Source organism: Eublepharis macularius, chromosome 5 (assembly GCF_028583425.1).
Source record: "Eublepharis macularius isolate TG4126 chromosome 5, MPM_Emac_v1.0, whole genome shotgun sequence".
Taxonomy (NCBI): Eukaryota; Metazoa; Chordata; class Lepidosauria; order Squamata; family Eublepharidae; genus Eublepharis; species Eublepharis macularius.
This window is the reverse complement of record NC_072794.1, coordinates 8,202,206-8,229,795: the sequence shown is the minus strand read 5'-3', so window position 1 is coordinate 8,229,795 and position 27,590 is coordinate 8,202,206. Positions and strand designations below refer to the sequence as shown.

The window sequence follows — 27,590 nt, the reverse complement described above, 5'->3', positions numbered from 1 at the left end:
AAGGGAGCTTTGACTCTTGAAAGCTCATACTCTGGAAATATAGTTGGTATCTAAGGTGTCAATTAGGCGAGAGTTAGTTGTTTTAGGCCACTGAGTTGAGGAGGAGAGCTGTCTTTGGTGGGTTTACTTGCAAACCTGGTCTCAGGTGAGTGAAGTTAGAGGTGCTTGCTCTATGGGGAATTGTTATGGGGAGACAGAAACAACCGAGAGCAGTTTGATTGTATTGAGTGGGGCAAATGTGGGTAACATTCACTCTCTTCTACTGAAGACGCAAGTTACCAAGCGGGAGAAACTGAGAACATGAAGGTATGATTTTGTCACCCATTTGGTGCTTAAAATGGAGGATACAGTAGCTTTCTGGTTACTTTCTCAGGCTGAGTCAGGCTATAGTAGATCTTTGCCTATGCTGTGTTGTCTGGAGTCTTTCAGTCCAAAAGTGGAGGAGTAAACCGGTCTGAGAATTAACTGATGCAGAGTATCTAAAAAGGTGCTACATCTAGGGAATCAGGGAAGTAAACAAAAGGAAGCTTCCTGTAGGCCAGCTCTGGAAGGCAAGGTTCCATTGGGTAAGCTTACAAGCCCGTTTTGCAAGCCAGACTTCCTGCCTTTATCCTTTTCTTCCTCTTCCTGAAGAGGTAAGGTGGAGATACAACTTGTATGAGTCAGCCCGAAGCAGGTTGTGTTCAGCTCATGAGATCAGATGATGTTTTCCTTGGGCAGGTTACCTCTTGAAACCTAGACAAAGAGATATGGAAATGATGTCCCTTATTTGATTCTTGTATTTTGGCAATATTGGGGATTTAAGCAGTGTATACCAAATGTTTTAAAATTCTCTAAACTGCCATTTAAAGCAGGCAAGTATTATTTCTGTATCACAGCTGTGGGGCTTTGAATTAGGCCATCTAGCAAATTTATGATGAAAGTGAGATTTGAACCACAGCCACCTTGATTTGTGCAGTTACACTAGAAGTAAAAGGACTTCAAACAGTGCTCAGAGTGGTGAGATTTTCCTTGCAAGGGAAAATGTAGACAGGATTTTTAAAAGCCAAGGAATATGAAAGTATGTTGCTGAGGTATATGCTACTTACAGGACTTGCACTGGAAAAAGGATATGGGCAGACCAACAAGTTCATGATGTTTTTCCTCCTGCAAATTACCGGGGGGGGGGTAATTCTCAGAGGGTGAGTGAGTAGTTTGTAATCATTCAAAACTTGCCTGGTACACCACAATAGATAGCTTTAAGACTTTTGTGTGTTTACAAACCAACCCTACAGCTATCTACTGCAGTGTACCAGGCAAAGTTGCAATTACTACAAGGTTTGTGTGTGTGTGTGTGTGTGTGTGTGTGTGTGTGTGTGTGTGTGTGTGTGTGTGTGTGTGTGTGTGTGTGTGTGTGTGTGTGTTTTTCTGAGAACTGGATGAGTTGTTTCTGTATCTATCGTGACTGCAACATTGTCTGCCGACAATATTTATGGCCTGTAAGATTAGGAAGAGATTTTCTCCAGATCAGATTGCCATAGTTTGGTGTAGTGATTTGAGCACCAGACTGTATGGCTGGAGGAGATCCTGGGTTCAAATTCCCATTTAACCATGAAGCTTACTGAATAATCTTGTGCTGGTCATCATCTGACTGTTGTGAGAATAAAATGGAGGCTGGCAGGGAGATACTTGTTGCCTTGAGCTTCTTGGAGAAGGAAGGGTGTGGTAAAAGTGTGATAGAGATATAAATGTTTATCTAGCTCTTGTTGAGTGTTCAAAGAGTTTCACAGATGCTTTTGGGATCTATAAAATAGCCCTGTGAGGTTGGCTTAGAATTGTTAAATTTCTTGAAACCCTGGAAAAAACATAACTTTGGGAGAACATTGAAATATATGTAATATTGCAATCCTAAGGTCATTATACTGTAACAACATAAAAGACAGAAACAAAAAACTCAGGAACTAGAGTTTCTGTGGGACAGAAGTGTCTGTTAAGACACAAAGAACTTTGCTTTTAACAAGAGCCGCACATCTTGCTTTAGCGCAGCTGACTGGCTTGGATGACCTGTTGCAGCGGGCCCTGAAGAGAACCTGGGAACTGTAGTCCTGAGAGGGCAGAGAGGTCTTCATTTGCAAAACCAAACCACCAGCACCCCACTTCACAGAACTGCAAAGAGTTAATGTGGATTGTTCAGCAACTTTAAGATTTGTATCTTCGTCTCATCTGCATAGCAGTTTTTAGGAAGCCACAAACCTGTTCAAGTGTTATAAAATCTGTGGGAGGAAAAAAATCAGCTGAGTAAATACTGTAGGGGAGGGAGGGACATCTATTGATTCTAAAAATACACAGGAGTCAAGTGGCACTTGAGGGACTAACAAGATCTTATTTACAACACAAGCTTCTTTTGGACTAGAGCCCACTTTGTTGGGCACACGTGACATGTGGCCAAGTGGGCTGTAATTCAAAAAAAGTGTGCAGGAATAAAATCTTGTTAGTCTCTGAAGTGCCACTAGATTCCTGTTTGTTTTTGCTGCAACAGACTCTGGAACTACTAATGCTTCCAAATAGACTGGAACAGTGGAACCACCTCCTCTTATGCCCCCACCTCCAGAAAAACAATGAAAAAGCCACACGCATATTTTGAACAAAGGGAGAAGTTGGCAGAACAGAAGCCCTTTGTTATTAGAGAACCACCTGGAACACACACACACACACACCCCACATGCGCATTTCGCTCTCAGTGGAAATATATTCTGCTTTAAAACAAACCTGATGATGCCTGGGCGAGGCTGACTTAGTTTAAGCAATAGAAAACACCAGGTCAGGCACACAGCATACTACCAAAATCTCTGCCCTCCCCCACCCCTGAACAGGAAGAAAATCCTTGTCATTGCTAAACTCAGATACAACAAGGCTCGCCAACCTCCAAGTGGAGCCTGGAGGTCTCTGGGAAGTACATCTGATCTCCAGAGTACAGAAATCAGTTCCCTAAATAATAACATTCAATTTATATACTGCTCTTCAGGACAACTTAAAACCCACTCAGAGCAGTTTACAAAGTGTGTTGTTATTATCCTCATGACAATCACCCTGTGAGGTGGGTAGGGCTGAGAGAGCTCTGAAAGAGCTGTGGGGAATCAAACGCGGTTCTCCAGATTAGAGTCTTGCTGCTCTTAACCACTACACCAAACTGGCCCTGAGGAAATGGCTGCTTTAGATGATAGACTCTATGACATTATACCCCAATGAGATCCCTCTTCTTCCCAAACCTCCCCCTCTCCCCCAAATCTCCAGGAATTTCTCAATCCAAAGTTGTTAATAATTGATGTAACGCCTTAAGAATTGTTCCAACACTTGGTTTGTTCTTTCAGGACGGATGATAAAAAAAAATTCTCTCCAAAAACTTGTCATATTGGTTTCATGGCAGTCATTTTTGTTAACCAGTTGAGAGCTTTTGATAAGCTGAAGTTGGTTATCTACCATGGATAAAAGGTGGTGCTTGGACGTTGTAAATTCTGGGAGGCAGGAAGAGGAGATTGAAGGGGGGACATGATTGCTCTCTTTAAATATTTGAAAGACTGTCATTTGGAGGAGGGCAAGGAGCTGTTCCAGTTGGCAACAGAGGATAGGACTCAGACAGGCTTGAATTACATGCACAAAGGTACTGGCTGGATATTAGGAAAAACTTTTTCACAGTTGGAGTAGTTCAAAGGTGGACTCAGCTGCCTAGGGAGGTGGTGAGCTCCCTCTCACTGGCAGTTTTCAAGAAGAGGCTGGATGAATATTTGTCAGGGATGCTTTAGGCTCATCCTGCATTGGGCAGGGGGTTAGACTAGATGGTCAGCATGGCCCCTTCCAACTCTGATTCTGTGACAGCATTCTTCACCACTAGCATACTTTACAGCCTATTGTTGAGCCTCTTCCAGCCATGGGCTGACTTGTGTGTGTTGCATTTTTCATTGTTGTGATGGAATGTTTGCCAACATGGTGACCATTTAGCTGCTGTGTGAGATAATTTTGCTTGTGGGGTTCTTACCCAGGGCTGGGAAAGGAAGGGTGAAATTAGGTGCACAGGCATGAGTGGTTGGGTGGGTAGGAACCTGAAACCAGAACAAGGGAGGTGGATTAGTTTCACGTTTCTTGGAACTGGGGGCTGCATTTTTCTTAAGTTGAGGAAACTTTAAACTGATTACACCTTTCTCTAAAATGTACTGTTTGCTCCCTTTTGTTCCCAGAGGCCTTCTGACCTCTGTGTGCCCCAGCATGCAGGAGAAGGAAGTAAACAGAGCTGAGTGTGGTGTTATGCTGTTTGGCTAGTCCAGCAGTAGCAGTCCTTGCCTCGTCCAAAATTGCAGACCTGAAGGCTCAGGGCTCCTTTGAACTCAACCAGCATGATGGGCAGAATAAGGATTGGAGTCAAAGGCTGGCCAAAAGGATCTGAGCAGCTTATTTCAGAAGAGCTTGCTTCTTGCGCCAAGCATCTCAACTGACCTTAAAAGTCCTTTGGCAGCCGGACAGGCAAAGTGGGTTGTTTGGCTTAAGCCTCAAGTGTACTTGAAATTGATTTGGTAATCTTGCAGTCAGAAATGCTTGTCACCTCGGGCAGGACTGGCAACAGGCAGTAAGTGGGCCTAATCTGGAGATTGGAGGAAGCTGAGAGGAGAGAAACTAGTGCTGAACCTCAACCTGGTGCCTGTTTTTTGAAATTGGTTATTACAAACCAGTTTGCTTTAGAATATTTGTCTGAAGGAATGTGCCTCTGAGCATGTGCAGAATGCCTCTCATCCTTGCCAAGCCCCATCACCTTTTACTATGGCAACAGGCCTTTGGGGATGGGGGCACTATCTAAATCTGAGCCAATGGTAAGCCCTGTTTTCTGTGCCAAGGCTGCACTCAGGCAGAGAGTGCCCCTGAGATTGTTTCAAGTGCCTTTCCTACAAACTGTGCACATACCTTCCTGCCTAAAAGTAGGAGGTGAGGTTCCAGTTTTAGAACTGCTCCTTGTAACCAGGGATACTCTGGCATCTGTTATTTGAATTACTAATTGCCACCCTCTCATATTTTCTAACACAGTTTTGAGTCTCCCCTTCCCATATGCACACCCCCATGTCTGCCCCCTCCAAACGCCTTGCAAGAACAATGTAAGCTCAGAGAGGGTTTACTATGTGGTTCGAAGCAAATGCATCTCTCAGGGTAGCTGATGTATTTTTGTTACAATATTTAAAATCTGGTTTTTCTGTAGAGCAGAATAAAATACAAGCTTTGCAAACCCCCAACACACATTTTATAAAACATTCAGTGTCTGAAATGCATGTTCTCTGGAGCCTGATAGAAAAGAGAAGCAGTGCCATTTTTGAGAGATCACCAACAGATCATGAGATATAAAATTATCATGAAAAGTGGTAATGATCTTATATGAGGAATATTTAAAAAAAAAAATGTAATGCACATCTCCAGACCTGCTCAAGGAGGCTCACAACTAAAATAATAAACCAAAGACCAAGTGTGAGTCCCTGGCAGGTAAACCCCTCAAGCCCCTCCACAGTGAACACACGTCGGTTCCAGCAGAAGTAGCTTTATTAGGATCTGTGCAGTTCAGGTCTGTTCTCCATCACAGAGCTTGACAGAAGTGACAATTCAAAACAAACAGTCTATGTTATAGTTGATTTTCCTGCGCTTCAAATGACAGTTAAGGATTTGGCACACAAGCCTACAAGAGTTCTGTGAGAATGGGTTCAGTTATGACTATGTGTCAGGTACACAATATGTAATTCCCAGCATCTGGGAAAAGAAAACTGGCATCTAGACACACCAAGTTCACGGCTAGCTGAGACTCGCATATTTCTCTATGTTAACAGGAGAGGCCCTTTCTGGGTCTCAAGGAAGTAATGTCTGCAATATGGTTACAGATGATCAAAGAGAGTTACGTATCAATTTAGTGATGATGCATTATAGCTTCAGCTGATTGTGGTACAAGCAATATAAAAAACAGACAACCGTGGCATGGCTGTACACAGGCATGACATTCTCCCCCCCCCCCCCCAAGAGCATCTTCTCCCTTCAAAGGGGTCCAGGTTTGTCAGGATATAGATCATGAAATTTCTTTATAAGTTTAGGAGCATTCATGTTAGAGGATTGGACCCACTCCTGCTAGCTGGGGTCAAAGTATTTCCAACGTACAAGGTAATAAAGGCTATTGTTCTTAAGCTTTGAGTCCAGAATGCTATCTATCTCATGATGAACTTGGCCATCCATTAGGATGGGGTGGGGGGCTCCCTTTTCAGGATGCCATTTGTCTGGAGGGGAAGCTTTCTTTAGAAGGCTGAAATGAAATACTGGGTGGGTTTGACGTAAGTTCTTTGGTAGTTCAACCTCTACTGTCACTTCATTGATTACTTTTTGAATAGGAAATGGTCCTAAAAATTTCCATCTGAGTTTTTTATTGGGTTGTTCCCTCGAAGGTGCTGAGTAGAGATATACACAGGGGTCATTTCATAGGAAAAGAGCTGCAGGAATTCATTAGCATATGCCACACCGCTTGATCAGGCCAAAATGGCCAGGATTTAGCTGCTGCCAGATGGGGGAGTGTTCCCCCACCTGGCAGTGGCCCAATCAGGGCCGTTTTGGCCCCAATCCAGGCCGAAACACGCCCCAAATGGCCATGGATTATGGCCCCGATCCAGGCCGAAACGGGCTCAAAATGGCCTAAACGTCCCAAAAGGTCCTAAAGTCTGGTGGGCAGGGCCACCTCACTTGGGGGAACTGCCGGAATGGTGTTCCGATGTGTTCCCCCTCCAAATGAGCCCTGGATATACATACAGTCTCCCTTTTGCAATTTCCATTGTGGAGACCGTTTCTTGTCAGCAAACTTTTTGTAGTCCTCTTTGGATTTGTCTAAAGCCTTTTTAATGAATTCTCATTGTCCTGTTAGGTTAGTCCACCACTCCCCTAAATCTCCTGGTTGCTGGGAAGTAGGGGTTTTTGTAAAAGTTATTGCAGTTCCTTCATAGCCATGTGTAATCATGAAGGGAGATGCACCTGTAGAACTGTGTACTGAGTTGCTGTATGCGTACTCAGCGAAAGCCAGATAAATCAGTACAATTATCTTGTTGATAATTGATGTGACATCTTAAAAACTGTTCTAACACTTAATTAGTCCTTTCTGTTTGTCCATCCATCTGAGGATGGTGGGCGGAGCTAAGCCCTTGTTCGATCCCCGCTATTTTGAGTAGCTCTCTCCAGAAGTGGGCAACAAATTGTGCTCCGTGGTCGGATATGACCTTATTTGGAAAGGAGTGAAGTCTAACAACGTGTTGCATAAACAAAGAAGCTAGTTTCTTGGCAGTGGGGATGGTAGTACAGGGTATGAAATGAGCCTGCTTGGTAAACAAATCCACAATCACTAAGATTACTGTGTTCCCCTTGGAAGGGCGGAGGTCGGTGATAAAGTCCATTGAAATGACCGACCAGGGTCTGGCAGCGGTTTCTAGTGGCTGTAGTAGGCCTGGGGGTTTCCCTCTCCTGGATTTCCCCATGATGCATGTTTGGCAAGAAGATATGTACTGAGAAATGTCCTTTCTTATATTTAGCCACCAGAATTGCCTTTGTGCCTGGTGCAGCATTTTTAGATATCCAAAATGCCCAGTCAGTTTGGAATTGTGACAATGTTTCAGTACTTCACTTCTCATACTGGCTGGAATATAGAGTTTATTGGTTTTGTACCAGTTACCGTTTCCCCCTTGTTGCAGCATTGCTTTGAGCACCGCGTCCCCCTCCTTTTCAGTTTCCTATTTAACTTTGTCCTCCCAAGCGGGGAGGTCAGGCGAAGCGCTTTTGCTTTTCGCTTGGCTGCGAGTGGTTATAGCCCCTCCCAACTCAGCAGGTGAAAACATTGTGTCTATTACTTCATCCCTCTGGCTTTCATGTTGGGGTATGTGCGAAAGCGCGTCTCCTCGGAAATTTGCTTTGCCAGGGAGGTGCTTCAGCGTAAAGTTGAATTTGGAGAAGAACTCTGCTCACCGCAGTTGCTTGGCACTGAGTCTGCGGGGGTTACGTAAAGCTTCAAAGTTTTTATGATCAGTCCACACTTCAAACGGCACTTTTTCTCCTTCTAGCCAGTGCCTCCATGTAGACAGTGCCCCAGCCCGTTGTCCCATACCGCCCAACGGCATTCGGTCTCAGAGAATTTTTTGGACACGTAAGCACAGGGGTGTAACTTTCCATTGTCATCTGCTTGTAGCAAGACTCCTCTCATGGCTATGTCACTAGTGTCCACTTGTACGATGAACTTATGGTTCTCATCGGGGTGCTGCAGAGCAGGTTCGGAAGTAAACGCTCCTTTTAATTGGTCGAATGCTTCCTGGCATTTTTGCGACCAATTTAATTTTGCACTTGGTTTAGCCCCTTGTAGCTCTTTCCCTTTGGTTTTGAGTAGATCAGTTAATGGTAGGGAAAGTTGGGCAAAACTTTTTATGAAGGGACGGTAGAAGTTAGCGAATCCTAGGAAGGATTGTAACTGTCTCATGGTTTGAGGGGGGGGGGGCTCCCACCCCACTACTGGTTTGATTTTGTTTGGATCCATTTTTAACCCATGCCCCAAGACTCTGTAGCCCAAGAAATCCCTCTTTGTGGAATTCATACTTTGACAGCTTTACAGGCAAATGATTGTCTTTCAGGGCTTTTAACACTTTTCTAACCAGTTTTACATGAGAAGCTTTATCTGGCGCATAAATCAACATGTCATCTTGGTAAACCACCACACCTTTGTACAGGTAATCATGTAACACTTCATTAATTAAATTCATAAAACCCCCAGGGGCCCCTTGTAGCCCGAACAGCATTACCCGGTATTCAGATTGCCCCAAAGGGGTGTTGAATGCGGTTTTCCATTCATCCCCCTCCTGAATTCTTACCTGAAGTAAGCGTCCTTCAAGTCCAATTTCAAGAAGATTTTCCCTTGAGCAACTATGCTCAACAAATCTGAATAGAGGGAGGAAATATGCATTTGACATTGAAACTGCATTTATGCCTCTGTAGTCAGTACAAAGTCTCAGTCTGCCATCCTTTTTCTTGCGGAACAAAACTGAAGCGGCATGGGGGGAGCTGACTGGGCAGATGTATCCTCGTGCCAGATTTTGGTCAGTGAAGACTCTAAGCTCCTCCCACTCCTCTCTGTTCATTGGGTACAGCTTCTCCTTCGGAAGTTTTTCCCCGGGGATGAGTTCAACAGTGCAGTCCGTGGCAGGATTGGGGGTGGGGGAGCTCGTTAGCTTCTTCCTCCTCAAACACTTGTTTCAGATCCCGGTACTCAGGAGGGATCTGCTCCATTTGCTCTTGTGTTAGCAACATTGGTTCTAATAAAAGGGGAGCATTTCGGTCTCATTCTGGGTCCCATTTATGCGCTCAGCATTCCCCTTTCTCAAAAACCAATAACCCCGTCTTCCAACTGATTTGGGGGTTGTGTGGGGTCGTGATCCCACAGCCATCTGATCCCGCGTTCCAGAAACGGTTACGTTTTGGCGCACAGGGTTGCACTGGTTCTGTGAGAACCCATTATAGTTATGGCTAAACAGTGAGTACACAATACTAGATTCCCAACATCTGGGCAGAGTAACAAATGCAGGCGCCTGGAGTCTCCAAGTTCGTCTCTAGCTCGGAGAGGCATAGTTCTGTGAGATAAAAGGGGGGGCCCAGCCTGTCTGGAGGAATAACAGTTATAATATGGAAAGAACATGGCTAAGGAGAGAATACAACAGGTTAGCATTAGACATTCAATATACTGTGGCATCAGTGACATAACAATCATGGCAGGCCTGTATACAGTCATGACAGCATGACATGCTCTTGTGTTAGCAACATTGGTTCATTGTCATGAACATTGGTTCATGACATGACTGTCATGACAGTCATGACAGGTATTTAGTGGCTGTGTTTACTATAAAAGTCCTGGATTTCCAGTGATTTCCCATACCCAGCAGGGTGGGTTCTGTTTGATAGTTAGCGGGTTCCCCTTTCATGCAGAACCCATCCATTTGTTCGACTATAATGGGCTGCTCCTCAGTCACTAGAGAAGGGGCTATTAGATCTCGAGAGCAGCCCAAATCTATTAACGCTCATACTCACATATGAGTTCCCTTTTTGGGGTTAACCACAGTCACTGGCGTAAAAAGTAAGCCCCCTTTTTTTTCTCACCTTTGGCGTTGGCTGTGTCTGGACCTGCTGTCAGGACCTCTTTACAACAGGCCATTGGCGTTTCCCGTTAGTGGGGCAGTTTGGTCCTCCTCCCCCTGGGAGGGTGTTTCGGTTGCCGCGTCCATAGTTTCTGTGGCTTCCAGCCCTGGTTTGGGCTTAGTTTGCTTCAGGAAAGTCTTTTTGGATGCTGTTTTAGTGAACGGCACTGGTTTCTTTGGGAATTGGCGTTTTTCCATGGAGCCTCTTCTACTTGGGCACTTTGCTGTGAAATGTCCAACCCCCCTCCCCGCACTGGATGCATTGGCCTCATTGCTAGCACAGAGCTTTCTCCATCTCTGGGGGTTTGGATCTAGGCCCTTGTTGTTCTTTGGCTCCCATACCTGGATGCACCAGCTTAGATCCTCCTTGTTGATGCAATTTTATGAGTCTCACTATTTGATCTCAGTTCTTGACCTCACACACCAGCTGGATCCATCCCAGCAGGGTTCCTGGGTCATTTTGTATTAGGGCTTTTGCTACTAAGTCTACGTTTAGCCCATCTCGAAAGAATTCTATTTTCATTCTTTCGATCCAGTCATGTATTTTGGCTGCGTATCGCTTGAATTCAGCAGCATATTCGCACACCAGCCTGTGTCCTTGCCTGAGGGTTTAAAGTTTGGTTCTAGCCCTCTCCTCCTCCAGAGGGTCTTCAAATTGGGCTTTTAGTGCCTGCACAAACGCATCTAGAGTTCCTAATTTGGGCGTATCGACCTCGTACAGGGTTACATACCAGTCGGCCGCAGATCAGCTCAAACACGATTCTAAGTGACTCACTCGACTGGGTTCCTTAGGGAACAGGTGACCCCAATTTTGGAAGAATTCTAAAGTCTGTACCATGAAAAATCTCAAATTTTCTGGGGCTCCGTCAAAACTTGCCTCAAGCTTTGGCCAACTGGGGTGCATCCCCACCCCCCAGCTGCTCAATCCTGGGGGGTACTGGCAGTCCCAGCACTTGTATGTTTTGAGGCCCTGGATGCAGAGGAACCATCCATCTGTCCAGTGGTGGTAACACAGTCGTCCCCCCCCCCCGGTTGTGGTCTTAACCGGGGTTGGTAATGAGGTGCCCCCCCCGAGAGGAGGCCGGGGAGGGATGTCTCGCAGCCGTTAGGGTCTCTGGTGTGGTTCTGGGACCCCGGGCACTAGAGCTCAAAGCAGCGGGTGGCAAGGGAGTGGGCCCAGTCGGGTTCTAATTCCCCAGAGCTGTAGTGGCCTTGTGCCCATTCTTCGGTCCTGAGGCCCTCTGAATGCTCCCAAGGGTAGTGAATCCTGTGGTGCGTCTCACCTGGGAGCACTTAACGGTAGCTCTTGAGCGTGTCTTGGAGGTATTGCCGCAAAACAGCGGCTCTGAGAATTGAGCCGGCCGGTCTTTCTACCTGGGCGACCGGTTGCGTTCCTCGGTTTCCTCACCGAGAAGCAGCACTCTGCTACCTCTCAACTGGAGGCACTTGTAATCCCATCTGCTGTGTGGTAGCAGGACCCATTTGTAATCCAATTTGTAGCATGGAGGCATGAGGTAGGGGATATCTTGTGGTCAATACAATCGTCAATGAGAACTCGGTGCTCCTGTGTTGTAGGGCTGTGATTTGGGTTCCACTGGTCCCAGCTAATGGGAATCCAACTGGGTGCGAAATTTCCAATCCCTCTTGTGATCCCACGGGTAGCACCATTTGGGGCAGATCACCTGCAATAGCGGCTATGCTCATTACCCCTTTGGCTTGGACGGCTATTTGCCGGTGGTCTTGGAGGGAGGGGGTTAATCCTGTTTCTTCCTGCCTCGAGTGAGTCCCTTTAGGGCAAGCAGTTAGTTTTTCACCTTCTGCAACTCCCTGCGGATATGATTTAGGTGGCAGAGCTTGGCATCATCTTCAGCCTCCTGAGACCCCAAGTAAACTTCCAGCAGGGAATTGGTTCCCCAGGGCAGATAGCTCTCTCTCCTCAGGGGGGAACTGAAATACTGTTCCACAGTGGGGTCCCACCATAATTCCATTCCATTTCCCGCAGATGCCCCTTCAACTGGTTGACCCACACTCGTGTGGTCTGTGAGGTGGCTCTCTTCCTGGTACCTTCCTCCCCTGTTTTTGCGGCAAACCTCCGATAAGGGGATTGAGTCCTGACTAATATTTTGTCCACATAACTTTCCATCATTCCCATGACGGGATCTGGATGTCTCCAGGTATCCAGAGTCACGTGGGGCTCCTGCTCGTGTCCCCAGGGTAGATTCCCAGGGTCCTGTATCAAAGCCATCGTCCCCAACTCACCCGGGGTCCAGGCAGTGCACGGGGTCTTGGGTCAGTGTACCACTGTAGCCGGTGGCGCTGTCTGAGCCCCAAAGTCTATTGAAGTTCAGGGGTCAGCAGTAATTCTACATCTGACTCATCTCCCAGATTTAGTATGGGGTGTACCCCATATAAAAGTGATAGTCTGCCCAGCTCCCCCACCTCTGGGTTCTCCTCATACGACATAGTGTCAGTGGTTAGCTCCAGGGGGTTACAGGAAAAGGAGAGGAGTGGGGACTTCTGTCAAAATGTCAGTCCCTGGCAGGTAAACCCCTCAAGCCCCTCCACAGTGAACACACGTCGGTTCCAGCAGCATCAGCTTTATTAGGATCTGTGCAGTTCAGGTCTGTTCTCCATCGCAGAGCTTGACAGAAGTGACAATTCAAAACAAGTTGATTTTCCCGCGCTTCAATGACAGTTAAGGATTTGGTGCGCAAACCTATTGTCAATTTATGGAAGACAGGATACGTTGAAGATGACTCCCAACCCTTGCAGCAAGAAATCCAAGCTCTCTTGACTAAATGGGTCTTTATTGAGATATCATAGGCTTAGCCATACATATGTCCATAGGTTACACAGAAGCAATTAAAGGTGTCCAGCTGTACACAGGTCTCTTGTTAAGAATGACGCATTGAGCACAGAATACATTATATCAACCCGTTCACATGTTCCCCCACCCCTCCGGCTCTCTCAGCCGAACACAATCAGCAGCGGGGCAGAAGGAGCTGTTCCAAGGCCGCTGCGGCGAGCCACCCAAGATAAGGGCTCGCCCGTCCTGGAATCTGGAAAGCAACAGGGAGCAGGTGCAAGAGGCTATCGCAACATATCATAAGCTAAATAACAATATGGAGGGACAGCGGACAACAGACTGGACACCTACAAGAGTTTTGTGAGAATTTGTTCAGTTATGACTATGTGTCAGGTACACAAATACATAATTCCCAGCATCTGGGAAAAGGAGTGAAAACTGGCATCTAGACTCACCAAGGTCACGGCTAGCCGAGACTCGCATATTTCTCTTAAGTTAACAGGAGACGCCCTATCTGGTTCTCAAGGAAGTAATGTCTGCAATATGGTTACAGATGATCAAAGAGAGTTGCATATCAACATGCATTATAGCTTCAGCATATTGAGGTACAAGCAATATAACAAACAGACAACCATGGCATGGCTGTACACAGGCATGACACCAAGAAAATACAAACACATCAATAAAAAGCCCAGTCAAAATAAAATGAAAAAGTCCATAAAAACATGTCAGTAGGAACAAGTCAGGCCATAAAAAGCACATTAAACAAACCGAACAGCCTAGAATGTTATTGATAAAACAGTCCTTGTAAAACATCTGAAAAAGACAGAATCCCTTAGAGAAAAACCTGGCTCAAAGGGAATATTTTGTCCTGGCACCTAAAAGACAACCAGGAAGGTGCCAGGTAAGTGTCAGTGGGGAGAGCATACCAAAAGCATGGTGCCACTACTGAAAAAGCCCTGTCTGGTTACCTCTGGCAACAGCATCTTAACTGGCATTTTGTTTTTTTACTTCATTATTGCCTGCCTGTCTTGCTGAGAATTAAGGCTCTCAAAATATTTTTAAATGGTCAGGCGTCTAATAAACAATAGGACAAGGATTACACGATTGGAAAACAATGCAAACAAAACAGATAAGCCTAAGTCATGACCCTATCATAAAGCAGAATTGGGTTACAATTATAAAGATAGATGGCAGCGCAGGAAAAGGAAGGTAACACATACCACAAGCACTGCAGTAGACTAAGCTTCTCTTCCCTTGTGACTAGAATGAAGTCTAGTTGGGATGGTAAGCCGTGGTAGCTTAGCACCGCAGGGCCCTGGCCACCTCCTGTGTTCTGCCTGAGCTCTTTTCAGATCCTCCTCTGCAGACAGTGGGGACACAATCACCACTTCTGCTGCTTCTATTGGAAGTTCTTTGCCAGGATGAAAATGTTGTTACTGCCACTAATGAGGCTGTGGCTTTGTGTGGCTAGTGCAAAAACAAAAGGTCAAATAATGCTATGCTGGACCCCTCTTGTTTTGAGTCACGGGTAGCCTAGATTGCCAGCTGGCACTTCAAATCTGGTTTGGATTAAAACCGTCTTCCTCCCCCTCTTCTGGGATACTTTCAGACTCATGGTTGGAGCATCAGGCTGGAGTGTGGAAGTTCCGATTTTCATGCCTCTTAGTTTGCAGAGTGACATTGGGGCAGTCTTCGTCAGTATAACCTACCTGATAAGACTGTTGTGAGGATGAAATAGGGAAGGTGCTGTAGCACAGTCCTTAAGTGGTCGGGTTACTTGTCAGCACTCTGCTGATTCAAATTCCACTACTGCCATGAGCTCAGCATGGGTAAGCTACTCCTCTCAGCCCAGCTTCCTCAGCTGTATTGTAGGGATAACAATAACACTGGCTTTTTTCACCACTCTGAGTGGGACACTAATCTGTCTAGAAGAGCAGAACATAAGCACAGTTTATTATTATAAGGTTGTTCCTGTAGCATAGTGGTTAAGAGGTTGAGCTGCCAATCATCATTCTGCTGGTTCGAATCCTACTACTGCTGTGAGCTCAGCAAGTGGCCTTGGGTCAACTACTCCTCTCAGCCCCAGCTCCCCAGCTGTATTGTGGGGATAATAACAACAATAACTTTGTTCACAGCTCTGCATGGGCACTAATCTGTCTAGAAGAGCAGTATATAAGCACACTGTTGTTATTATTATGTATGGCTCCTTGGAGGAAGTTTCAGGCAGGTAGCTGTGTTGAGCAAAGCTGGTATCTGACAAAAGAACCTTTGATTCTTGAAAGCTCTTGGAACTCTAGTTGGTCTTTAAGGTCCTATTGGACCCGGATCTTGCTCCTTGGAGCAAGGGTGTGCTAAAAATGTACTGGATATATAAACAAATAGAAAAGGCTCCTAGCAGAGTGCCATACGATTGGGGGGGGGGTTGTTCTGTGGGAGCCAGTGTGGTGTAGTGGTTAGAATGTCAGGCTAGGATCAGAGAAATCCAGATTCAAATCCCCATTCTGCTACAGAAGCTTGCTAGGTGACCTTGGGCCAGTTGCGCGCACTCAGCCTAATCTACCTCACAGGGTTGTTGTTAGAATAAAAGAGAACAATGTGAACCACTGTTGGGGGAAAAGATGGGGTATAAATGAAGTATGAAGAGGGTTTCTTTCATATGTGTGGGACGAATGCTGCTTAGGATGCTGAGGGGATGGAAGTGGTTAAGTCTATAGGTGTCTTATAGCAAAGGGAGTGGTACAAATGCTTTAGAGATGGGCTAAAACAGTGGAAGCATTTGGAGCTAGAAGGTGGAGAGATGATGCAGTCCAAGTACACAAAATCACAAAATGTAATGAGTACCTTGAAGAAATTAAAAACAGATGGGTCATCCACAAGACAGGGCAGTTAGGGCAATGAAAGTGTTTCTTCATGCAGTGTTATTAGCCCTGTGGAAGTCTCAGTATTATGGGTTGGCAGTGACACACCTAGCATTTAACCTTAGGCTTCAAAGAATGCCTATGGACTCGGTTGGCTGTTACTACTTGCTAGCCATGATAGTCGGGAAAGCTCCCTCTAGAATTGGAAAGTGGGTATTGAACTGGAATTCTGTCATGCTCTGTCCTGCAGGTGAACCTGAGCAAAATCCAGCCACCTCTCCCCCCCCCCCCCCCAGCAAATATTATACCCCTTGGCTGCCAGGTATTGAGAGTTAATGGCAGTGGAGATTCCCATCTTTTTGGCTGATACTGCCAAGTGGGATGCTGAGCTAAACCAACCAGGAACCTGAGGCTGTCTTCTTAAGAGATGGCAGTTTGGGGCCAATTTTAAAATCCCTTTAAAGCAGTTGGTACTCACAGATTGCAAGTCCTATCTTCTTGGTTGAAGTCTCTATACAGCTATGTTTGGGAGGAGACTATTTTTTGGAAGGACGTTGCTAGCATGCATTTATATAGCACAAGCCATGCCACCTGCCTCTTCATACAATGCTGTGATAAGCAGCAGAGTGGTGGGGCTGTGCAGTGGTTGGGAATGCTTGTACCATACTCTTGGTTTGTGTTTTATGTTTCATGGTCTGCTAGCCTTGACACTGATGAGGTCTCATCTCTGTCTCCCCTTTTCTTGTCACATGACTCTGTTGTGTAATTTCCTGTCATGTGCTTACAGCACCTGTTTCTTGGATCTGAAAAAGGTGAAGATCATTCTATAAGAGATGAAGCGTGACTTATTTCTTGAGTTGCAGATTAAGAGAAGGGTCTGTGTGAGAGTGATCCTAACCAACACAGAAAGCGCTGGGGAGGCGCATGCACAGTTGAATGCACATTTGTTAGCGATGACTGGTATTGGTTGCACTTTATTAATGTTTCTCTCCCCTTCTTCCTCTGCAGGCTCGTCTCAGGTTTCCCATTGACTATCCTTATTCACCACCTGCCTTCAGATTCCTGACAAAAATGTGGCATCCTAACATATATGAGGTATGTGACAGAGTGGGTCAACTTAAGTCCATGGAAATAACCAAGGAAAAGGGCTGTCCCATTAATACTTTTTCACATGAACAGTATGCCAGTCTAATCACTAACATGTGTTAATGTCCACCCAAATAGGGCATTTATTCCTCTGAGGAAGATGTACCTTGCATACTTTTTCAATTGCTCCTATTTTAGAAAATAGTATATAGTAGCTTATTAAATGCATAATTTGTTTATTACCTACATCATCTGCTGTATTCCAGGAATGTTAACTAGAAGTAAATTGCCCACAAAATAGTACCTACTGGCTTGCATCCATATACGTGGTTGCAAGGAATTCATAGCCTTCTTTGGAAGAGAGGGAAGTAATTTCTACAGATCTCTCCCTGTCCTGTTTTAGACCCTCACTTTGCTGCCCCTGTAGTTATTTATTGAGTGCATTTTTGTCTCAAACTTGAAAGGGTGAGACCAATTGATTGCTTCTTTCTCCTAGGAGTTTAGGGTAATGGTCATGGATCTTTCCCCCCTAGGTAGCTTACGCTGAGTGAGTGATTGGATTTATGGCCATGCTGCATTGGTAGATAAAGGGTAGGTAAATTGAACTAACCTAAGTGGTTCTTCATTTATACAGAAAAGCAGGCTGTAACTCAGGATATTATAGAGAGCCAGCCACTGATTCCCTATTAAAGTGCATATTTAACATGATATTCTTATTTAATTTTAACCAACTGATCTTTAATGTGAGAAAACGTTTGTATTTTCAGAAGCTAAGCAGGGTTGGCCTTGGTTAGTAATTGGATGGGAGACCTCCAACAAAGATCGGGTTGCACCTCTGGTAGTCTCTTGCCATGAAAACCCCAACAGGGGTTGCCGTAAGTTAGCTATGACTTGAGGGCCCTCAGCACCACCACATTTAATGGTAAACCTGATTGTACAGGGATCGGCGTGGGACAGAATTCATCTATACTCACATTAATCATAACTGAAGTGGTTAAAATAGACTGCCCGTTTTCCTGTGGTTCTGCTTTGCTTACTTGCATGCCCTGTGAATGAAGCCTTGCTTAAATCCTTCCTTAGTCTTAGATGGCACATTGCAGCCCTCTGGGATCTGAGAAGGAGCAGGAAAGGGAGCTACTAGAGTGGTGAATCATTTTCTGTTGCCTTCCTTAACTGCTGGGGGAATTTGCTGAGGTTACTGTGTGGGAGGACAATGGTTGGGGCTGTGTGAACGCGTAGAGCCTGCTGTAAAGTGGTGCCCGTTGGAGTAAGTGTTTCTCTTTGTCTTTTTTGCCTGAGTTGGAACTGATTGCAGAGGGGGATGGTTACTAATTGCCTGGGGCTAACTGCTGTTCCCACCCTCTACTGACTGAACCTTGAATTGAATTAGGCTCTTCCTCACCTACATCACAGCCACCTGGGCTCTGAGAAGGAGAAGGAAAGGAACCTGCAGCTAGAAGAGTACTCTTGGAATATGTTAAGGAAAAATTTCTTTAAAGGGTACTCTGTGTTAAGGGTACTCTGCATTCAGATTACATTTCCCAACAGCCGTCACCACAAGTAACCAAGACAGACAAAATGGTGATCAATAAAAACGTGAGGTAGTGGTCATCAGGGACTCTCTGCTCAGGAGTATGGAACGTCATGTGTCCAGGCCATATCCCCTATTCCCCTATTCCGAGAGATGTGTTGCTTGCCGTGAGCCAGAATTCAGGATATTGCAGAATTTAGGATACTGCCGAAACGAATCAGACTGACCGATCAGTACCCATTTGTGCTGGTTCATGTGGGAACGAATAACATGGCTGCAAATACCATTGTAAGAATTAAAGAGGACTATGAAGCTCTTGGAAGGCAGTTGAAGACAGTGGAGGCACAGGTGGTATTCTCTTCTATCCTTCCTATCAAAGGAAGAGGAATGCAAAGGGAGCAGACCATACTCTAGGTGAATCGTTGGCTGAGGTGATGGAGCCAGCAGGAGCACTTTGGGTTCTGGGACCATGGGATAAGTTTTCTTAAAGAAGGCCTTCTAGCACATGATGGACTTCACCTCTCAAGGACAGGGAAGAAAATGTTTGGAAAGAACCTGGAGAGCTTCATCAGGAGAGCTTTAAACTGATGCCGCAAGGGGAAGGGGACGATCAACATGGTGATTTCAATGACGAAGTGTTAACAGTGGGGGCCCACCTGGGTAGGACAGATCAAACAAAGGCACAAGGCTACAAGTGCCTATATACTAATGCAAAAGTATGGGTAATAAGAAGGAAGATCTTGAGCTTCTCTTGCAAACAGAGGGCTACGATATAGTAGGAATGACGGAGACTTGGTGGGATGATTCCCGTGACTGGAATGTGGTAGTGAATGGGTATGAGTTGTTCAGGAAAAACTGGAAGGGTAGAAGAGGAGGTGGAGTGGCATTGTATGTGAGGAGAGGGCTTGATTGTCAGCAAGCTCTGGAGAATGTGGTTGACAGCCCAGTGTCTAGAACAGTGGATAAGTGGCTAATTAAGTGCACCTGGTGGTTGTCCTTGATTAGGCGGCTCCTCCCCCAGGCTTAAGAAAAGGCGGGGTGGATCGAAAAGAAAGGAGGAAGAGTCTGAATCACAGGAGCATGGAGGTTGGGTACCTATTTGTCTAGTGGGCTTTGTTTTAGCTAAGATTAGGTCAAGCTCTTTTTTTTATTGCCATTGCTTTGCCTCAAGAGTGAGTATTGTTAATTTGACTGTTCTCTTGAGCTAATAAATAATTATCCTTCCTGTGTCTTGAGTGTCTGCCTGCTGTGCACAAGGGCTTCCAGCTAAGAACCCTGAAACCGGTGAGTCTGGTATAAACAGGCGGGGCATACTACTCTGGGAGAGCTTCTGGGGTACTGTGTGGCTGTTATCAGCACCAGAACCAGGCCCAGAGGGTTTGCCCACTCTTTACACCCAGTGGTGTATAGGTGGAAATAAGGGGAGGAAGGACAAAGGGTATTATTGTTGGAGTCTGCTACAGACCGCCTGACCAGGGAGAGAAATGGATGCTGCCCACCTTGAACAGATTGGTAGAGTATCTAGACATCAGAACCTTATAATTATGGGTGAATTCAACTTCCCCGATGTGTGCTGGGAGACAAGCTCAGCAAAGCGACAAGACTCACCCAAATTCCTGACCTGCCTGGCTGAAAACTTCCTTTTTCAAAAGGTGGAGGAAGCTACAAGGGGCTTGGCCATACTAGACATAATATTAACCAACAGGGAAGAATTGGTAGATGAGGTGAAGGTGGTGGGGAACTTAGGGAGAAGTGACCATGTCCTCCTTGAATTCCAGTTGCTGTGAGAGGCCAAGAAACTTCATAGCCAGACTCGTAAGTTAGATTTTCGTAGGGCCGACTTCAATGAACTCAGAGGCTTCATGAGAGTCATTCCGTGGGGGAGTGTGCTGGAAAGGAAAGGAGCGAGTGAAGGGTGTGCCCTTCTCAAACATGAGCTTTTACAAGCCCTCACTATTCTAGCAAGACGGAAACATGGTAAGGGCTCCAAGAAAACGATGTAGATTAACAGAGAGCTCCAGAATAAGCTAAGGGAGAAAAAGGAAATGTTCAGGAAATGGAGAGAAGGACAGACCTCTAAGAGGAATATATGAGGGTTACTAGGTACTGCAGATCAGCCATCAGAGAAGCCAAAGCTCAGTATGAGCTGGGTCTGGCCAGGGGGGCTCACTACAATAAGAAAAACTTCAACACATATGTGAGAAGCAAACGCAAGGTAAAAGAGGCAATTGGACCACTGTTGGGAGTAGAAGGAGAAACACTGTTGGAAGACAGAGAAAAAGCAGACAAGCTTAATGACTTTTTTGCCTCTGTTTTCTCCCTGAAGAACTTGAGCCCATCTAAAGATGGTAGTAGACACGACAGGACACCTGAGGGGCTAGTTGACATTGAGAGAGAGGATGTGGAGAGGCACCTGGCTGCACTGGACAAATACAAATCTCCTGGGCTGGATGGTGTGCACCCAAGAGTGCTGAAAGAACTTTCTAGAGAACTTGCAGAGCCTCTGTCCATCATCTTCAAGTCCTCCTGGAGGACTGGGGACGTGCCACAAGACTGGAGAAGAGCAAATGTTATCCCAATCTTTAAGAAAGGGAAGAAGGATGACCTAGGAAACTACAGGCCGGTCAGTCTGACTTCTGTTGCTGGGAAGATATTAGAGCAGATTTTAAAGGGATCGATCTGTAAGTATCTGAAGGACCGCTTAGTGATCCAGGGAAGTCAACATGGTTTTGTCCCCAACAGATCTTGTCAGACCAACCCGGTTTCCTTTTTGATCAAGTGACGAACTTACTGGATTGTGGGAATTCTGTCGACATGATTTGCCTGGATTTCAGTAAAGCTTTTGTTAAGGTTCCCCATGACATTCTAATGTCATGGGGAATTAGAATGTCATGGGGAAACTGGAAGACTGTGGACTGGACTATAGGACAGTTCGGTGGATAGGGAACTGGTTAGAGGACTGCACCCAAAGAGTGGTGGTCAATGGTGTTTCATCAGATTGGAGGGAGGTGTCCAGTGGGGTGCCATAGGGCTCAGTTTTGGGCCTGGTACTTTTCAATATTTTTATCAATGATCTGGATGAAGGGGTAAACAGGCTACTTATTAAATTTGCTGATGATACCAAATTGGGAGAAGTGGCAAACGCCCAAGAAGATAGAGTTAAAATTCAACAAGACCTGAATACTCTGGAGAAGTGGGTGGTTGAGAACAGGATGCAATTCAACCTAGATAAGTGCACAGTATTACATCTGGGCCACAAAAATATGAAGCACAAATACAGGATGGGGAATACACTTCTGGGTAGTAGTGTATGTGAAAGAAATCTCGGACTGTAAACTAAATATGAGCAGTCAGTGTGATGCGGTGGCAAAAAAGGCAAACTCAGTCTTGGGCTGTATCAAAGGGGCTATAGCGTCAAAATCGCAGGAGGTCATAGACCGTCTCTCTACTGCCTTGGTCAGGCCGCACCTGGAGTATTGTGTGCAGTTCTGGAGGCCTCACTTCAAAAAGGATGTGGACAAAATTGAGAGGGTGCAGAAGAGAGCGACGAGAATGATCAGGGGTCTGGAGACTGAGCCCTACGAGGAAAGGCTTAGTTTGGAGAAGAGGAGATTGAGGGGGGACATGATTGCTCTCTTTAAATATTTTTTCAAGTATTTGAAGTGTCATTTGGAGGAGCTGTTCCAGTTGGTAGCAGAGGATAGGATTTGAAGCAACGGGCTTAAATTACATGCACAAAGGTACCGGCTGGATATTAGGAAAAACTTTTTCACGGTCAGAGGAGTTCAAAAGTGGACTCAGCTGCCTGGGGGGGAGGGTGAGCTCCCCTTTAGTTGCAGTTTTCAAGAAGAGGCTGGATGAATATTTGTCGGGGATGCTTTAGGCTCATCCTGCATTGGGCAGGGGGTTGGACTAGAAGGTCTGTATGGCCCCTTCCAACTCTGTGATTCTGTCTTTATGCACAAGTGTAACACAGCCTCAAGTATGTGGGGCTAAGGTTTGCTCCCGTTCATCTCAGGTGTAAGGGCTTCTCTTCAGGTCGTACAATTTTTTTCCCATTCATCCCAGGGCAGAAACTGGTCTGTCTTGCTTAGTTTACTCTTGGAATGGCCGTGCATAGTCAGTACTTTGAACAGCAACTAAAATATTTGGTTGCTTGAGGTGGATATTGCTTGAGGTGGAGAGTGCTGTCAAGTCATAGCTGACTCATGGCGACTCGTGCTGGAGTTTTCAAGGCAAGAGACTAACAGAGGTGGTTTGCCATTGCTTGCCTCTGCAACCCTGATCTTCATTGGAGGTCTCCCATCCAGTTTCTAACCAGGATTGACCCTGCTTAGGTCCTGAGAAATGATGAAATCAGGCTTGCCTGGGCTATCCAGGTGAGGGCAAAGCTGAATGAATCAAGGGTGGGGTGTGTATGTTTAAAATGAGAAGCACATTAATTACCTGATCCTTATTGTGGGAGCCCTGCGGAATTGGGAGCCATAGAGCAAGTGCCAGCCATTATTTGAGCTTGCTGCTGACCCAGATCCCTCTGCCCTCATACACTGAACTTGGGAGAGGGGAGGGTTTGGTCTCTCTTTGGAGGCTCTTGAAACAGCGCAAGACCCACAGAGGCCTTCACTCAGCACAGAGAACTGAACGGGTGCAGCCACTCATTGGGGCAAGAGTCCAATCCCAAACGTATACTGCCTTGCAGATTCCAAACTGAGTTTGGGATTGGCCTCTTGCCCTTATGAGTGAATTCACCCATTCAGTTCTGTCTGCTGAGTGGAGACCTCCGGAGGTCTCACCTTCTTCTGGAAAGGGAGGAAGGCAGGAGCTCGAAGTTGTCCCCTAGCAGCACTGTTTGTGGGTCCTTGTGGAGGAAAGGACCCATCTTGAACACTTACTTCATGATATAGATCTGGAGGAGTTAGCCGTGTTAGTCTGTAGTTGCAAAATAGTAAAGAGTCCAGAAGCACCTTTAAGACTAACCAACTTCTTTGTAGCATAAGCTTTCAAGAACCTCAGCGTCTCTTCGTCAGGTGCAACTTTATTGCAGCATAAGCTTTCAAGAACCACTGCTCTCTTCGTCAGATGCAATAAAGTTGGTTAGTCTTAAAGCTGCTCCAATCTGGCAATGCATCTGACAAAGAGAGCTATGGTTCTCAAAAGCTTATGCTACAAATAAGTTGGTTAATCTTAAAGGTGCTACTGGACTCTTTACTATTTCACTTTAGGATAGGCAACCAAAGTATTCCTATCTCTCAGTGACAAGTAAGGGGTGAAGGATTTGTACCTGCCAGTAACCAGAAGGCTTTGCCACATTTTAATTCACCTTTCTGTTTCATTTCCCCCACCACTACTGCTCTTTCTCTCCCTTTCAGACTGGAGATGTTTGCATCTCCATCCTTCACCCACCGGTGGATGACCCACAAAGTGGGGAGCTACCTTCGGAAAGGTGGAATCCTACCCAAAATGTAAGGTGAGACTTCTTTCCTTGAGGATGACAACCTTGTTTCATGAACTAATTTTTGACAGTCAAGGGCTGATGGGTCAGCAAGACAGCCTGCATTCACCAGTCCCTATACAATGAGACATGAGCTAAAACCTCTCTAATTTCTTCTTTCCCTGACATGAACAGCAGTGGAGTCTCTGGCAGACCTGTCATTTTATGCTCATTCCCAAGAAGTGGCCCCAAAGCTTTCCACGCCCCCCCCCCCGGGTTTGAATTAGTTCCCACAAGAGACTGAGGAACATGTGTGTGATGAAAACTCGACCCCCAAGGCCTCTTTTGCTGTTCATTCTGGGAAGGAGGGGCCTAAGGAGCCCTTTGCCTGCCTCTTGGCTCCACAATCAAATGTCTGGCATGTTTGAAACGTAGGTGTGGTCTAGATGATACAGTCATCCTTGGGAGATGTTTTCACATGATGTGTTTATAAGAGCTATTGCATGTATTTGCTGTGTTGAGTCAGTAACTCGCCACCTCAGGAATCCACTTCAAGCACTCTAACTTCTTGTGAACTTTTCAGCCGGTGGCAATTCGTGTTTGCATTTTTGTTCCCAGAGGGTTGGGCTTTTTGTTTCTTCCATCACAGCGTTCTGATTCCAAACAGTCTGAAAAAATGGAGACTATCTAGGGTGTGTACATGTCTGTGGTTCTCCTTTAAAATAATGGCGGCTACAACTTAATTTAGATAGTAATGCCTCATAGGGTGTAGAGCCTTCAGAGCTCCAAGGGGAGTGGGGGTGGGGAGAGATCTGCTACATTGGAAAAGTTTTAAAAATCCTGTACACCATACAGTGCATAACACCATGTGCAACAACTGTGGGAAGTAGTTTTGCTGGATAGCACATCGCAAGCAAAACAACATGATAAATTAAATTGTGTAGGCCAAGTACTTCGGATCAGGGTTTTGGGGTAGACATGGAGACTGGTGGCTTCCAGGCTTCCGGTTGCTTTTATGGGCACTTCTTAGAAAATGGACTTTCTTTGGTAAAGAAAAGGCAAGCTTGGATGAATGATGGAGGAAGTTGAGGGTTATTTTGGCAGAGGAGGTTATGCCTCTAGGAAGCTTATAGAACATAGCATGGAGGCGCCTGCCTTCAGCACTTGATATTTAGAGGAAGGCTGTCAAATTGGCTTTTTTTTTCTTGGTGCTTGTTGGTTCAGCACAGAATATATATGCAGCCAGAGTGATCTTAGTTTGATAGGAACCTCACAATTCTGGTTGCTGCTTTTCCTGTAAGTTTGGCAGCAGCGTTTATCTCTGGACTGCTTCTCCAGTCTATCACCTCTTAACTCTCTTGTTTTCTCTACCTCCACCCTCCCGTACCAGGACAATTCTCCTTAGTGTGATCTCACTGCTCAATGAACCAAACACGTTCTCTCCAGCCAATGTTGATGCTTCTGTGATGTACAGGAAATGGAAGGAGAGCAAAGGGAAGGATCAAGAATACACAGATATCATCAGGTGGGTGGGAAGATTTTCTTACATCCTGTTTCATCATCAAAAACTTCCGTTGAGTTCAGAGATGCAGTTACCCTGTACACTCTTTATGGGCTGTATCAGTCAGCCCTGTTCTGGGTAGAGTAGTGTTGTATAGAAGTTAATGTTAGGTGGGATCTTGAGTTCTAATCTTACTCTGTCATAAAGCTCATTGAGTGACCATGGGCCAGTCACACTTACCCTAACCTCCCTCATGTTGATGTGAAGATAAAACAGAGGAGGAGGAGAACAATGTATGTGCCCTGAATTTGTAAGAGGAAGGGAAAGAAAAACAAAAATCTAGCACAAATAAGTGCCATGCCTCCATCTTGTTGGGGTGACTCAACAGAAAGCACCTGTTAATTGGAGGTGGGGGAAAGCTGCTTGCTTGCTCAGCTGCCAGGCTAGCGTAGATTCCTTTGAACCCAAAACTTGTCTAGATGTAAACGCTGAAACCCTTTATTGAAGAACAGACAAGACATGACATTCTTCTCATGCTGGTCGGATAGCTGCTGGGAATGGATTACCCTGATGCCACAGGGGCTTTGGCCCTCCCCTTCTCTGTCTCCCACCTGAAACTTCTCACCTTCTCTGTTTCCCACCTGAAACAGCCGGGGGGGTGGGGCGTATTTTCTTGTCATTGTAGTTGGTATTTCGTGTTTCTTTGGATCCACGCAGCTCCCTGGAACCTTTGTCTAGATGTGTTGGCAAGGGTTTTTGTGTGCCATGCCAGGGCCCTCCGTGTCATAAGGAGGCATATCAAATTAACAAACCATCACGGATAGCTTCTGAGGTGGTCTTCTCAGCTCCAGGGGTGTCTCTCAGACTTGGAAGGAACACCCCAGTGCCCAAGTGCTGAGATTTCTTCCCGGGGGTAACAGCTGCAACTGCAACGCTGGTCTTGCAGGCCTGTAGGTTTCCTGTATGTAAGGCTGCACCTTGTGCACCTCCTTGTGTTGGATGTGGCTTTACCAGTGGGCAGCCTCAATCCATGGCTTCTGTATGTTGGGACTGGTTTAATAAAAATGGATTTCTTCAAAGAGGTTTTCATTGATCTGCCCCTTCCCAAATTAAAAATTTAGATTTAATTTTCTATCTTGCATCTTGCCAAAGCCTTGCACCTTTCTGAGTTATTGATGAAAGTGTAAAAGAGTAGTCAGGTTAATAAACCAAAGTTGCCACTGGCTAGAATGGACATGCAAGCACGGCATAATCTCATATCTTAACACCTGGTTATTTTTTTACATCAGACCTGGAACCTTGTATCAAGCAGACTGCATCTCACATTATACTTCCCTGTGCTAATTACCTTCCTCCAGAGTGGCAGCTGCCTACTTCAAATAGATCCATTCCTCTTCAGCTCAGATAGGAAGTTTAGGTTTATAGAACAAACATTGCAGAGCTGTCTCCTCAAAGATGTGCATAACTCCCTGTCCCTTGTAGGGTGTGTATAAATGACCTGTTCCAGAGGGCCTTTTGTGGAGGTGGATGGAATGGAGGGGGGCATGTCATCTTTGATTTTTTTTTTAAGAAGGTATATTTTACATTTTTACACAGCAACTAATACTAAGAGGAAGCAAAAAAAAAGATAAAACAAAAACAAGGAAAAGACAAAAAAGGGTAAGGGGGGATCTTTCATCCAGTTTGGCAATAATTTAACGTACATTTGTTTAAATCCATTTCTGAATGATAATATCCTGTAATATAACTATCCAACATCTTAGTCAAATTCCAGATAAAGGTCTCTCTCCAATTAAAGAACGTTTTTAAAAGAGTTGTATTCTGGAAATTCCATTAAATAAATGAAACCATTCCAGATTATCTTAAAATCATTGTTCTTCTTTCTCCCCTAAATTAATCTGTTTATTTGTTAATTTTTCAAGTTTACTATATTTCTTAATTTAATGTGCCACCTATCCAAGGAAATCACTTTAGCATTTTTTCCAACACTGGGCAATAAGTATCCTAGCTGCCACTAAAAGAAAATTAATAAGTGTTTTTTGTTTACATTGAGAATTTTCATTGGTAAATACGTTGAGCAGAGCTAATTCAACAGTTGTTTTATTCGTTCCCTGGTTATTTTAGCAATCTCTATAAATGTTGGTTTCCAAAAAGACATGCTATTTT

At 45.3% G+C, this 27,590-nt stretch overlaps 1 protein-coding gene across 1 annotated transcript in view; it reads left to right on the top strand.

Annotated features, from left to right (window-relative positions):
• CDC34 (cell division cycle 34, ubiqiutin conjugating enzyme) overlaps positions 1–27,590 on the top strand; it is a 30,138-nt gene that overhangs the window by 1,274 nt on the left and 1,274 nt on the right. The window contains exons 2-4 of the mRNA XM_054979110.1: positions 16,884–16,970; positions 23,862–23,959; positions 25,314–25,448. Of these exons, the coding sequence (XP_054835085.1) occupies positions 16,884–16,970; positions 23,862–23,959; positions 25,314–25,448 (320 nt within the window). The remainder of the gene's footprint in view (positions 1–16,883; positions 16,971–23,861; positions 23,960–25,313; positions 25,449–27,590) is intronic.